We start from the raw sequence: 13,578 nt of genomic DNA on the forward strand, positions 1-13,578 counted from the left end.
AAACAAATGAAAAATTTGGATTAGGAATTAAAATCCATGGAGAAGAAATAAAAACTTTGAGGTTCGCCGATGACATTGTAATTCTAACAGGGACAGCAAAGGACCTGGAAGAGCAGCTGAACGGAATGGGCAGTGTCTTGAAAGGATGATATAAGATGGACATCAACAGAAGCAAAACGAGGATAATGGAATGTAGTCGAATTAAATCGGGTGATGCTGCGGTAATTAGATTAAGAAATGAGAGGCTTAATGTAGTAAATGAGTTTTGTTATTTGGGGAGCAAAATAACTGATGATGGTCGAAGTAGAGAGGATATAAAATGTAGACTGGCAATGGCAAGGAAAGCATTTCTGAAGAAGAGAAATTTGTTAACATCGAGTATAGATTTAAGTGTCAGGAAGTCGTTTCTGAAAGTATTTGTATGGAATGTAGCCATGTATGGAAGTGAAACGTGGATGATAAACAGTTTGGACAAGAAGAGAATAGAAGTTTCTGAAATGTGGTGCTACAGAAGAATGCTGAAGATTAGATGGGTAGATCACACAACTAATGAGGAGGTATTAAATAGAATTGGAGAGAAGAGAAATTTGTGGCACAACTTGACTAGAAGAAGGGATCGGTTGGTAGGGCATATTCTGAGGCATCAAGGGATTACCAATTTAGTATTGGAGGGCAGCGTGGAGGGTAAGAATCGTACAGGAGACCACGAGATGAATACACTAAACAGATTCAGAAGGATGTAGGTTGCAGTAGGTACTGAGAGATGAAGAAGCTTGAACAGGATAGAGTAGCATGGAGAGTTGCATCAATCCAGTCTCTGGACTGAAGATCACAACAATAACAATAATGCATGCTGAAACTACACATTGTTAGAAGTTAAATTTACAGAAATTACAATTAAAACTTAACTCATTAAATTAACTGAATACATCGAAAAATTGGTTCTTTTTAGCAGTTTCTTCTACTATGAGGTTTAGGCCAAGTTATTTGTTTAAATCATGAAATTAACACATACAGTACTTTTGACAAAACTGTTAATTAATTTGGAATTAATGAAGGGCTGATTTTGCTAACACGTTTTTGAATAGAGCCGAAGATACTTTAAGATTACTAGTATTTCGACTTCCAAATGTTTATACTTAGTACAGAATTTATATTTGTTTATATGTCAACAATAGGATTTAAGTTATGAAACAATTACTGATTTACCAGGTGTACCGGTATGAAATGAGGTTCTTTTTTGTGAAAATGAAACACTAATTTTCAATTGAAAAGTAAAAACATTTTATTTAAAGTACTGACCATTGCTTTCTATACATTCTGACCACCTTTCTGGCAATTTGTGGACACCACGCCAATAGAAATGTTTGTCTTTTGAAGCAAACCAATCAGACACCCAATTTTTGACTTATTCGTAGGAATCGAAGTGTTCCTCAGCCAATGCGTGTCCCATTGATGAAAACAAATGGTAGTCAGAAGGGGCCAAGTCTGGTGAGTAAGGCGGGTGGGGTAGCAGCTTCCAGTCAAGTGTTTTGATTGTATCCTGAACCAGTTTTGCTTTGTGTGCAGGTGCATTGTCATGTAAAAAAATTACTTTGCCATGTCTTCTGGCCCATTCTCGTCTTTTTTCGATCAATGCATAGTTCAAATTGATCATTTGTTGTCTATAGCAATTAGTATTCACAGTTTCACCGGGTTTTAGAAGCTCATGATACACCACACCTTTCTGATCTCACCAAACACACAGCATTGTCTTCTGGCCGAATCGATCTGGTTTTGCAGTCAATGTTGATGGTTGTTCCGGATTAACCCATGATTTTTCCCGTTTAGGATTCTTAAAATAAATCTATTATTCATCGCCAGTAACAATTCGATGCAAAATTGATTTTCTTTTATGTCTCTGAAGGGAAGTTTGACAAATGGTTTTTCGGTTTTCCATCTGTCTTTCATTAAATTCATGTGGCACCCATTTTCCACACTTTTGGATCTTTCCCATAGCTTTCAAATTGTCAGAAATTGTTTGTTGTGCAACATTTAGCATTGCTGCCATTTGCTTCTGACTCAAATTATCATCTTCATCCAATATTGCTTGCAATTTGGCGTCTTCGAACTTTTTTGGTGGTCTTCCACATTCTTAATTTCTTACATCAAAATCATTATTTCTGAATCTTTGAAATCATCTTTTGCATGTTGCTCCTGATAGAGCATGATCACCATATACCTCGACAAGCATTCAATGCAACTTTGCAGCACTTTTTTTAAAAATGAAAACAAAAAATTGATGCTTTCTGCAAATCATCACTTCGACATTGTTAACACGATGAAAATGTATGATGTTGTTTGTTCCATGACTTGATGTATACTAAATATCTTTGTCAGATGTCATACCAACCAAATAAAAAAAATTAAAGCTCGTTCACAACAAATGTTCCCTATCGACACATTTGTATCTTACCGCTCATTTCATACCGGTACACCTGGTAGCCCTATAATGAAAGTTACTAACTAGGAATAAACAAAATAAATTAGAAAATCAAATTCAGACATAAAACTAAGCACAAAATTAGATCTGGTGTTATTTCCTTTAAAACTGAGGGCCAATCTTTCTCTTTCATGGAAATGCAAATTATATTCACGTATGTTAATGACAATTAGTTAAAAGTAACCAAATGAATTTAAGGAGGCAGATGGCAAAACAAGAGGGGAATTAAAATTATCTCAACTTGCTTTGTCACAAGGTGATTAGATGATTCTGGTTTTGACTAAAATATTTTAATTTCATCTTTAGGTGAAAATTCAATATCTGTGGTGTTACGTCACCCACCCAACCTCCACAACATCCAAGTCCATCCATATGCCACACCCAATCCCAACCCCTTGTAAAGGAATCATATCCCTGTAGAACACCTGGGTGCAAAACCTGTCCAATCCACCCACCCGGCACTTGCTATTCCAGTCCTGTCACAGGTTTATCCTATCTCATCAGCAGACGGGCCACCTGTGAAGGCAACCATGTCATTTACCAGCTCTGCTGCAACCAATGCACAGCCTTTTTATATTGTTATGACTTCCAACCAGCTGTCCACCAGGATGAATGGCCACTGCTAAACTATGGCAAAGAGCAAAGTAAACCATCATGTGGCACAACATGCAACTGAACATAGCACACTTGATTTCAATGGCTGCTTTACTATCCGAGCCTTCTAGACCCGTTCCTCCAACAAGATTTCTGATCTGCGCAATGGGAGTTAACCTTACAACACATTCTCTACTCCTGTAATTATCTCGGCTTCAACCTACGGTAACATACTGTCCCCACATTCCCCACTGAACAATTTCCATGCCTCCATTCTATCATCTCCTCCACATTCTCATCTCCCACCCTGTTTATTTGCAGTCCTCCGCTAATGCATCTGCCCATCTTTCCCCACTCCTCTCTTTTTTTTTTCCTCACCTCACTGCCCCGCAACCTCGTAACACTTCACCTGTTGGTAGTCTAGTCCCTGCACACTTCATCAGACAATGTTTCTCTCTCCCCTACCAATAGGATACTATCCCTTCCCCACCACCTCTGGATTTCTGCTTGCATCCAGTGTGTGTGTGTGTGTGTGTGTGTGTGTGTGTGTGTGTGTGTGTGTGTGTGTGTGTTTGTTTTAGTGACAAAGGCAGTGGCCAAAAACTTTATGGAAGTGTCTTTTAATTGTGCCTGTCTTCTTTATGGTAAGTAGCAATTGGTATTTTCCTACATTGTTAAGAGAGATGAAATACTTAAGAAATGAACTGAAATGTGATCTAAGTAGCCAGTTGTTGCAATTGACAGACGAATTAAAAAACGAACTGAGTACAGAATTAGCACACAAAATTGATAAAACAAACAAAAAACTGGCTAGTGAAACCGCAGAAACAAAAAGTATGCTGGATCATATTGTACAAATGCTCTATTTACTGAATGAACTTTTAATTTTTGTGTGTTGTGGTTTATGCTTGGATTTATGCTGTACTACGACTAATTGTTGATTATCTTATGCTTTTGTCTATTTTGTGTTAGTACTGATGTTGTTCTATGAATATTTAATACCTTTGTCTTATTATATGTATTTTACTAGGAAATATGATTTGTTATGCAAATGTACTTATTGGTTATGCTATGTAGCATTTAGGGCAAGGAATTATCTTACATTATGATAAGTTGATGATCTAATACCTTTGCTTAAGTTTCATTTCATAATAGAAAATGAAATGAATAATTTGTGTTTGCCTTGTCAGTACATGTGATTACATCTTTAGCCACAATGGTAAGAGAATTTGTAAAAATTGTGCTTAATTAATGGAAACCAACTTGTAGTGTCTGAAGTTAATTCCATAATTGTGTTTTTCAATTGTTATGTTTGTAGTTGAAGTGATAAATACTTTTGCATTGTGATTATGCTTTGTGTGGTTTGTCAGCACATTTTGCTACTTATTTGTGTCACATTTAAATAATTGTTATGCTATACCTTATTTAAATGTGAATATGATAACGCCAGTTAATGTCAAGACAGAGGGTCAAGATGGGTAGTCCTACTGTCATGCTATAGTTATGAAGTCAGCGCAGAACGATCATTTTTTCGTAAAACAGACACCTTGCTCAACATTTAATATGTAGAATAGCTTTCAATAATTATTCCAGTCATACTTTTGAGGTATTTATCAAGTATTGTAAGAGGAGAAAAGTTTTGTGTGAAGTGAGACCTTATAAAGTAATGATGGCACTTGTCATGATTAAGATAAACTAATGCTGAATATGCACCGTTGATGATGTTGACAATGTTGTGTCTGTACTGAGGCTTTGATGAATTGGGTACTGATGCAACACTCCCATGATGATGTAGTTAGGAGAAAGGTAAGACTGAGTTGCAGTATTGGGGTCTATTACGAAGTGTTGAGGATTTATCAGAAATCGATACAATTTTGATGATGTGTTCGAAGGTTTTTTTTTTTTTTTTTATGTTGATGATGCTGGTGATGATTGTAGTAAAATCGTTATGTTGCATTATGGAAGACTATGAAGTTTTATTTGTATTATTCAAGTATTCTGAAGAATACAATGATCAAGTTATTAGGATTAGGGAAAAATCATTGAAGAAACATAGCGATTACGTTCACTGAGTCAAATGAAATGTTTCAAGTGGTAAAAGCATTTTATGAGAATAATTACAATATGTTCACTGACGAGATGAAATGTTATATTATTGTCACTGGATCAATACATACACTGACGTCAGTAATATTAATGCTTGGTCTAAAATGATAACAACAATTAGAAGTGTATGGGGTAATGAATTAATGATGATTAAATGAGTAATTATAGATGATGATATGTCATGTTGCTGTTCATTGAGATACTGCTTCAGTATGTTGCGGAAACTGCTATTCTTTACTAATATTGCGACGAACGAACTTGTATCTAAAATGACAAATGAGTGAGTGTCTCTGAAAGGGAATATATAGAATGGGAATGGGTATCAACTGATTTAATGTGTAATGACTAACAATGGATGCAATCATCAGTTATTTTATCTTTGTAGGATAATACAAGTATGAAGTTGCTTTGTAATTTCTGTAGTTATTACAGATTTCTTCTGGCACTGAGACGTCTTGAAGATAATATGCATGCCTTTCTTGAAATATGTAATTTGTTTGCTCACACTGTCAATTTTTGACATACGTGCCACCAATAGCTGACAGATGTATTTGTAACTTGTGTATTGAGTAATTAAATAACTAGGTTAGAACAATACTAATGGAAAAGAATTTGAGAGATTCAGACATCAAGCTCATTCTGCTTACACTGTACTCACATTTGCATGTTTATTTATATGTATGTGCAGTTTTGCTTGTAAAAGTATTTTCAATTACTTTTTATCATATTTCTAGATCTGACGAAGTAATGTTGGGTGGATAGATAAGATAATACAATGCACCTTTTATGGCCTGGGTTTGATTTGACACAAATTATACTGTACAATTCATAAGAGAAAAGAGAACTCTGATGTGGAGATCAAGCAAGATTCAAGCAAAGGAGCTGAAGATGGACAGCTGGTCCCAAGATACAAGAAACAATGGAGAAGAGAAATGATGTAAAATAATTAACCTTTTTTTATTTTAATGTGTCTTATACGACACAATTAAGTTTGTTCTAAGCAACAAAGCAAATAGTTAATCTTTTTAGGGTTGCCTGAAATGAATTAAGACCTGCCCTGATATCCAGTTCTGCCAGTGTGTATATAAATCTGATATGTAGAAATATTTTTCCTGTGATATGTACATATGGCAGGCTGTATTGCATAAATTTTATCTGTGAAATTCTTTCTAACAAAAATATTGAAATTTTATTGCATGAACATGTACTTGTAATCACATCTTGATTTTCAACTGTTGTGACTCGCCGATCTTTCAAAGTGCCGCCGCGCAGTTTCGCGCGTCCTCTACATGCGGCGCTGTCTGCCAGCCATGCAGCAGCAGCATCACCTAAGCGGCCAGCCAGCCAGCGGCCGCTAGACTTGGACTCAGTTATGATGTGACTGTTAAAGTGTACACACGGCTTACTCTGTTTACTTGATCTGTGGCTTTCATGTATTGTGTCTTCCTTGAAATATATTTGTTCAACTTGAAGTTATAACATCAACTTACAGTAATCATTATGTAAACAGCTCTGGGAATAACAACTGACCTACTCGTGAAAACATTTATGTTAAACTTTTTTCATTGCACATGAAATGAAAGATTAGTTGCAATAATACTAAAAGAACGAGTTAGTGGCGAAATTCTACATAAGGGCTTGTGCTGGGCCAAAGCTGTTCAATTTGTTGTGAGATAGCAGTTGTGACCGGCATGTTGAGTTGTTGAAGTGGAAATTGTTAATAAATGAAGACATTACTTGACTTCAATGTCAATATTTATTCAAAAAGCTTAAAACCTATTCCACTTCATCAATATAACTGACAGAAGGAAAATTCAAGATTTTTTCTGTGAAAAGAGAGAAGAGTTATCACAACCAACACTTAATCTTTTCAAGCCAAGCACACGAGAAATAATGTCATGTTTCCTGCTTCAAAATTTTTAAGATCTTGAAATCATCTCATTTAATTATTTGAGGAAACTGCAATTTATGTCTTCAAATTTCATGTCAATTTTTGTACATAGTGAAAGCAGGGACATTACAAGGGATATACGAACAGCTGGCACCAGCTCTGGTCTATCTATAGTGCTACAAAGTGACCACCGTTCTCTTTTAAGGGGGGGGGGGGGGGGGGGGGGAGAGAGACTAATATTTTGTCTTGCAAGCTTATTGTTTACACAAATATAAAAAATAGAGGAAGCGATGGTGATGGGACTGACTATGAGGCCATACCAGCACATGAATTGCATCATTAAAAATGATTTTTGTGCAAAGAATTTTGGCATTAAATATTAAGAGGGTTTACCTGCTGCGCTCCTCCTCCTCTCAACAGAAGCACACAGTCTACCAAGGAACATATGACTTTACAGGTTTATAGTGCAGCTGAGCACAATAAAACACTTACCAGGTCCTTTCCGAAGTAATCCTTTTTTCCATATAAGCTCTCCACATCTTTCAAGAGCCTGCAGATATTTTGGATCTTTCCAATGAAGGTAAGCTTTTGCCATTAAGTATGCAACACCTAGGAGTGCAGAAATGACAAGTAAATTAAAATGTTATAACCTGAAGCTGTGTTACTGAAGTGACACAATGCAATCACAGTCATACTGTACTTTAGCAAGAATTTCAAGTTTCTGGGAGATTAATATTGTATACCGTAGCAAGATTTGAAGCAAGAATCATTTATTTTTGACAAGCAACACAATTTACAGTTGTAAAGAGCATGATCAGTGATAGGCTATATTTGAGGTCTTACAGCTGCAGATCCAGCAGCCCATCTTTACTGATACAGAAGAAAATCGACCAATAGCTTTTCGACAGTACAATGGCATTTTTGGATGGTGAAAATGGGTATCATATGAAAACTAAGCTGGGATACAACCAGAAACTCACTTTGAAATTATTTATTCAAGGTGACATTTCCATGAAAACCTACAAACTTAACTGATCTTTTCTGCAGATATACTCTGCAAGCTCCTATCCCCATGAACCATAGACCTTGCCACTGGTGGGGAGGCTTGCGTGCCTCAGCGATACAGATGGCCATACCGTAGGTGCAACCACAACAGAGGGGTATCTGTTGAGAGGCCGGGGCGGGGACTACTCAAGAGGACGTCGTTATCAAGGGAAAGAAAACTGGCACTCTACGGATCGGAGCGTGGAATGTCAGATCCCTTAATCGGGCAGGTAGGTTAGAAAATTTAAAAAGGGAAATGGATAGGTTAAAGTTAGATATAGTGGGAATTAGTGAAGTTCGGTGGCAGGAGGAACAAGACTTCTGGTCAGGTGAATACAGGGTTATAAATACAAAATCAAATAGGGGTAATGCAGAAGTATGTTTAATAATGAATAAAAAAAATAGGAGTCCAGGTAAGCTACTACCAACAGCATAGTGAACGCATTATTGTAGCCAAGATAGACACGAAGCCCATGCGTACTACAGTAGTACAAGTTTATATGCCAACTAGCTCTGCAGATGATGAAGAAATTGAAGAAATGTATGATGAGATAAAATAAATTATTCAGTTAGTGAAGGGAGACAAAAATTTAATAGTCATGGGTGACTGGAATTCGAGAGTAGGAAAAGGGAGAGAAGGAAATAAAGTGGGTGAATTTGGATTGGGGAAGAGAAATGAAAGAGGAAGCCGTCTGGTAGAATTTTGCACAGAGCATAACTTAATCATAGCTAACACTTGGTTTAAGAATCATGAAAGAAGGTTGTATACATGGAAGAACCCTGGAGATACTAAAAGGTATCAGATAGATTATATAATGGTAAGACAGAGATTTAGGAACCAGGCTTTAAATTGTAAGACATTTCCAGGGGCAGATGTGGACTCTGACCACAATCTATTGCTTATGAACTGTAGATTAAAACTGAAGAAACTGCAAAAAGGTGGGAATTTAAGGAGATGGGACCTGGATAAACTGACTAAACCAGAGGTTGTACAGAGTTTCAGGGAGAGCATAAGGGAACAATTGACAGGAATGGGGGAAAGAAATACAGTAGAAGAAGAATGGGTAGCTCTGAGGGATGAAGTAGTGAAGGCAGCAGAGGATCAAGTAGGTAAAAAGACGAGGGCTAGTAGAAATCCTTGGGTAACAGAAGATATATTGATTTTAATTGATGGAAGGAGAAAATATAATAAAAATGCAGTAAATGAAGCAGGCAAAAAGGAATACAAACGTCTCAAATATGAGATCGACAGGAAGTGCAAAATGTAGAAGCAGGGATGGCTAGAGGACAAATGTAAAGATGTAGAGGCAGATCTAACTAGGGGTAAGATAGATACTGCCTACAGGAAAATTAAAGAGACCTTTGGAGAAAAGAGAACCACCTGTATGATTATCAAGGGCTCAGATGGAAATCCAGTTCTAAGCAAAGAAGAGAAAGCAGAAAGGTGGAAGGAGTATATAGAGGGTCTATACAAGGGCGATGTACTTGAGGACAATATTATGGAAATGGAAGAGGATGTGGATGAAGATGAAACGGGAGATACGATACTGTGTGAAGAGTTTGACAGAGCACTGAAAGACCTGAGTCGAAACAAGGCCCCGGGAGTAGACAACATTCCGTTAGCACTACTGACATCATTGGGAGTGCCAGCCCTGACAAAACTCTACCATCTGGTGAGCAAGATGGATGAGACAGGCGAAACACCCTCAGACTTCAAGAACAATACAATAATTCCAATCCCAAAGAAAGCAGGTGTTGACAGATGTGAAAATTAACCAAACTATCAGTTAAATAAGTCATGGCTGCGAAATACTAGCATGAATTCTTTACAGGTAAATGGAAAAACTGGTAGAAGCCAACCTTGGTGAAGATCAGTTTGGATTCCGTAGAAATGTTGGAACACGTGAGGCAATACTGACCCTATGACTTATCTTAGAAAATAGATTAAGGAAAGGCAAACCTACATTTCTAGCATTTGTAGACTTAGAGAAAGCTTTTGACAATGTTGACTGGAATACTCTCTTCCAAATTCTAAAGGTGGCAGGGGTAAAATACAGGGAGCGAAAGGCTATTTACAATTTGTACAGAAACCAGATGGCAGTTATAAGAGTAGAGGGGCGTGAAAGGGAAGCAGTGGTTGGGAAAGGAGTGAGACAGGGTTGTAGCCTCTCCCCGGTGTTATTCAATCTGTATATTGAGCAGGCAGTAAAGGAAACGAAAGAAAAATTCGGAGTAGGTATTAAAGTCCATGGAGAAGAAATAAAAACATTGAGGTTTGCCGATGACATTGTAATTCTGTCACAGACAGCAAAGGACTTGGAAGAGCAGTTGAACAGAATGGACAGTGTCTTGAAAGGAGGATATAAGATGAACATCAACAAAAGCAAAACGAGGATAATGGAATGTAGTCAAATTAAGTCGGGTGATGCTGAGGGAACTAGATTAGGAAATGAGACACTTAAAGTAGTAAAGGAGTTTTGCTATTTGGGGAGCAAAATAACTGGTGATGGTCGAAGTAGAGAGGATATAAACTGTAGACTGGCAATGGCAAGGAAAGCGTTTCTGAAGAAGAGAAATTTGTTAACATCGAGTATAAATTTAAGTGGCAGGAAGTCGTTTCTGAAAGTATTTGTATGGAGTGTAGCCATGTATGGAAGTGAAACATGGACGATAAATAGTTTGGACAAAAAGAGAATAGAAGCTTTCGAAATGTGGTGCTACAGAAGAATGCTGAAGATTAGATGGGTAGATCACGTAACTAATGAGGAGGTACTGAATAGAATTGGGGAGAAGAGGAGTTTGTGGCACAACTTGACAAGAAGAAGGGACTGGTTGGTAGGACATGTTCTGAGGCATCAAGGGATCACAAATTTAGCATTGGAGGGCAGCGTGGAGGGTAAAAATCGTAGAGGGAGACCAAGAGATGAATACACTAAGCAGATTCAGAAGGATGTAGGTTGCAGTAGGTACTAGGAGATGAAGAAGCTAGTGTAGAGCAGAGGGTAACAATATTCTGTATAAGAGCACTCTCTGGTGTAGATAACCGACTTGAAATGTTGCCAAGATACAATACTATTGTAATACAGTTGAGTGTTATTCCATTCTTTTACAAATATTCCTGTCACTGCTGCTTTGTTATAGGCAAGGAACACGGAATTTGCCAAGATGAGTCAAGTACTGAATCTACATCACAGACTGAGCTACATGTTCACTTGACGTCATACCTGGTGCTCCATGACACCAATGTACAAGTTCATCCTCTTCATGTCTCCTGTACCGACCCAGTTCATCAGTCGCACATGGAAAGTTGCCACTTTCAGTCTGCAGCGATAGCAACCAGTCAACAGCTCTATGCACGACTTGTTCTGCCTGGGGATTTGACTGCAGAAAACTAGGCCACAACAATAACGATTGGAGAATGGCACTGAGACCATGTCCTGCACCTATGAATAAAATTAGACTATACTGACTTGTGTTGAAATTAAACACGAGTTACTGTTCACAATCAATCACATATTAAAATTAAAAAAAAAGGGGGTAATAAAATTTAATCACACTCACTATATGTTAAATATCACATCTGATGTGGCTGAGCACCACTTATTAAAATTATTGTAACAGGAATTTGCATTTCATACTTCAGAAATAAGATTTTATCACATCAGTTAAATGTTAAATGTCACATCTGGGACCCACTTACTACAATTATTATATCAGGAATCTGTATTTCACACTGTTAATGCAACTTCATTAGTGGCAACTTTTACTGGAGCCTGTAAACACATACATTACACTCGTGAGCAGTTGAATGAGAGAGAACTGCTGTGAAAGAGAGGAGTCCTGTCACCAGGATGAATGGAACATGCTGGTATGTCACTTTACTGGAATATTGCAACAAGTAAAGGCTGCTACTGTGACAGCTGAGTGCAAGATCCTCAATAGCAATAGAGTTGATTAAATCCTTATCACGAATGCCTGATATCCATCTCTGGGTTTACGCAGCCACTGGCCATTTACGTGTTACTGTGTCAAGGTTTAGCTTACACATCTTGTTTTGGGGAAAACTGCCATGGCAACAAATGCTGATCACAGGGATCACTATCAACTATCATGGATTGTAAAAGGGGCTACGAAGGGCCAAGAAGCAAAACATCACTCACTAGTTCAATACAGACAACAATTTTTGAGAAGCCATATCAACCAGAACTACTCCCTTGCTACAGTGTAGAGTTAACACCACTCCATACGTATACTTGTGTTCACTGCACTTCGCAGGGCATACAATGCCACTGCAGACTCGAAATGTGCAAAATTGGTGCCTGGCATGATAAGATACACACATGTTAGTACATACAATGGTGGTGTACATGCAAACTGAAACCAAATGAGGTGATGCACCTACATGCCATTATGGCACTACTCAGGCAGGTGATGGATCTCTATTGTACTGAGTGTATTTGGCATGTTACTGAATGAGATGGGTGTGCCTTGGAAACAGCTCCAACCACTCTTTGTGAGTAGTGAGCAGTGGTTTAGCTGTCATGGGTCAGGATAACTCCTCAATGCTTTTAGTATCTTTTGGAGACCATGCCACAGTGTGCTCTTGGATTAGATGAATTACAACATGTTAGTAGGAAGAGGATTTAAATTCAGTTGCTCATGAGTGTAAGTAATGTCTTGAACACACAATGACTTTTTCAGGGCATTTACTCAGACTCTTCCAAAGTGAATCCAAGGTCACTGAGTCATTTAGCAGACCATGGAAATGATCATTCATGTACAGGGTGGCTGACAACTCCCTATCTGGTTTTAAATGGTTCTAATATTCTGAGGAATAAGACAGCATCAAGCAACAAGACATTTTCTCCTTGTACTACAATTTTCTAAAGTAATACCTTGGAATTAAATCCTAACTGCCCATTATTTTTATTGCAACAGGCGGAACAACTTTTTGACATCCTTCCATCATCTGCAAAATAATGAACACACCTTATACATCTCCCCACCACAATTTCACAGCGTTTCTTTCATATCCTTGTGACCAACTCTGCTGCTAAATTCTTTTTATGCGTCATCCTACAATTACCTACTGCAGTCTCACCACACAGAGAGCCCTCTGGCAGACAAGGAATATCATTTAGTAGCTTACATGGAACTAATCTTATTATCTTTTAATTCTATTATGACAACTAATAAGACACTATTAACAGGAATGCAAACAGGTGGCGAGTCTACAAATTTATACCCGCAGGAAGGGCACACTGCATACAGGCAAAATCCTAGTGCCTGTTTCATAACGTAAGTAATTTGGATTTGTGGCAAGTCTTGCATGACTGCACATCAGCCACAAATTAAATGCGTGTGTGCAATAGCAGAAAAGAGCACTGGCAACTTATGTCGTCGTAGCAATTCTGCTTACTCACATCTACACAGGAAACAGTGGGATAAAGGGAACATGAAC

The 13,578-nt window shown here is 37.8% G+C and overlaps 1 protein-coding gene across 3 annotated transcripts in view; it reads right to left on the reverse strand.

Annotated features, from left to right (window-relative positions):
- Positions 1 to 13,578, reverse strand: part of LOC124545002 (lanC-like protein 3) — an 89,070-nt gene that overhangs the window by 15,060 nt on the left and 60,432 nt on the right. For all 3 annotated transcript variants that reach the window (XM_047123758.1, XM_047123759.1, XM_047123760.1), the window contains exons 4-5: positions 11,342 to 11,560; positions 7,566 to 7,682 (exon numbers count right to left, since the gene is read on the reverse strand). In XM_047123758.1, the coding sequence (XP_046979714.1) occupies positions 7,566 to 7,682; positions 11,342 to 11,560 (336 nt within the window). The remainder of the gene's footprint in view (positions 1 to 7,565; positions 7,683 to 11,341; positions 11,561 to 13,578) is intronic.

The sequence above is a fragment of the Schistocerca americana genome, chromosome 8 (genome assembly GCF_021461395.2).
Source record: "Schistocerca americana isolate TAMUIC-IGC-003095 chromosome 8, iqSchAmer2.1, whole genome shotgun sequence".
NCBI lineage: Eukaryota > Metazoa > Arthropoda > Insecta > Orthoptera > Acrididae > Schistocerca > Schistocerca americana.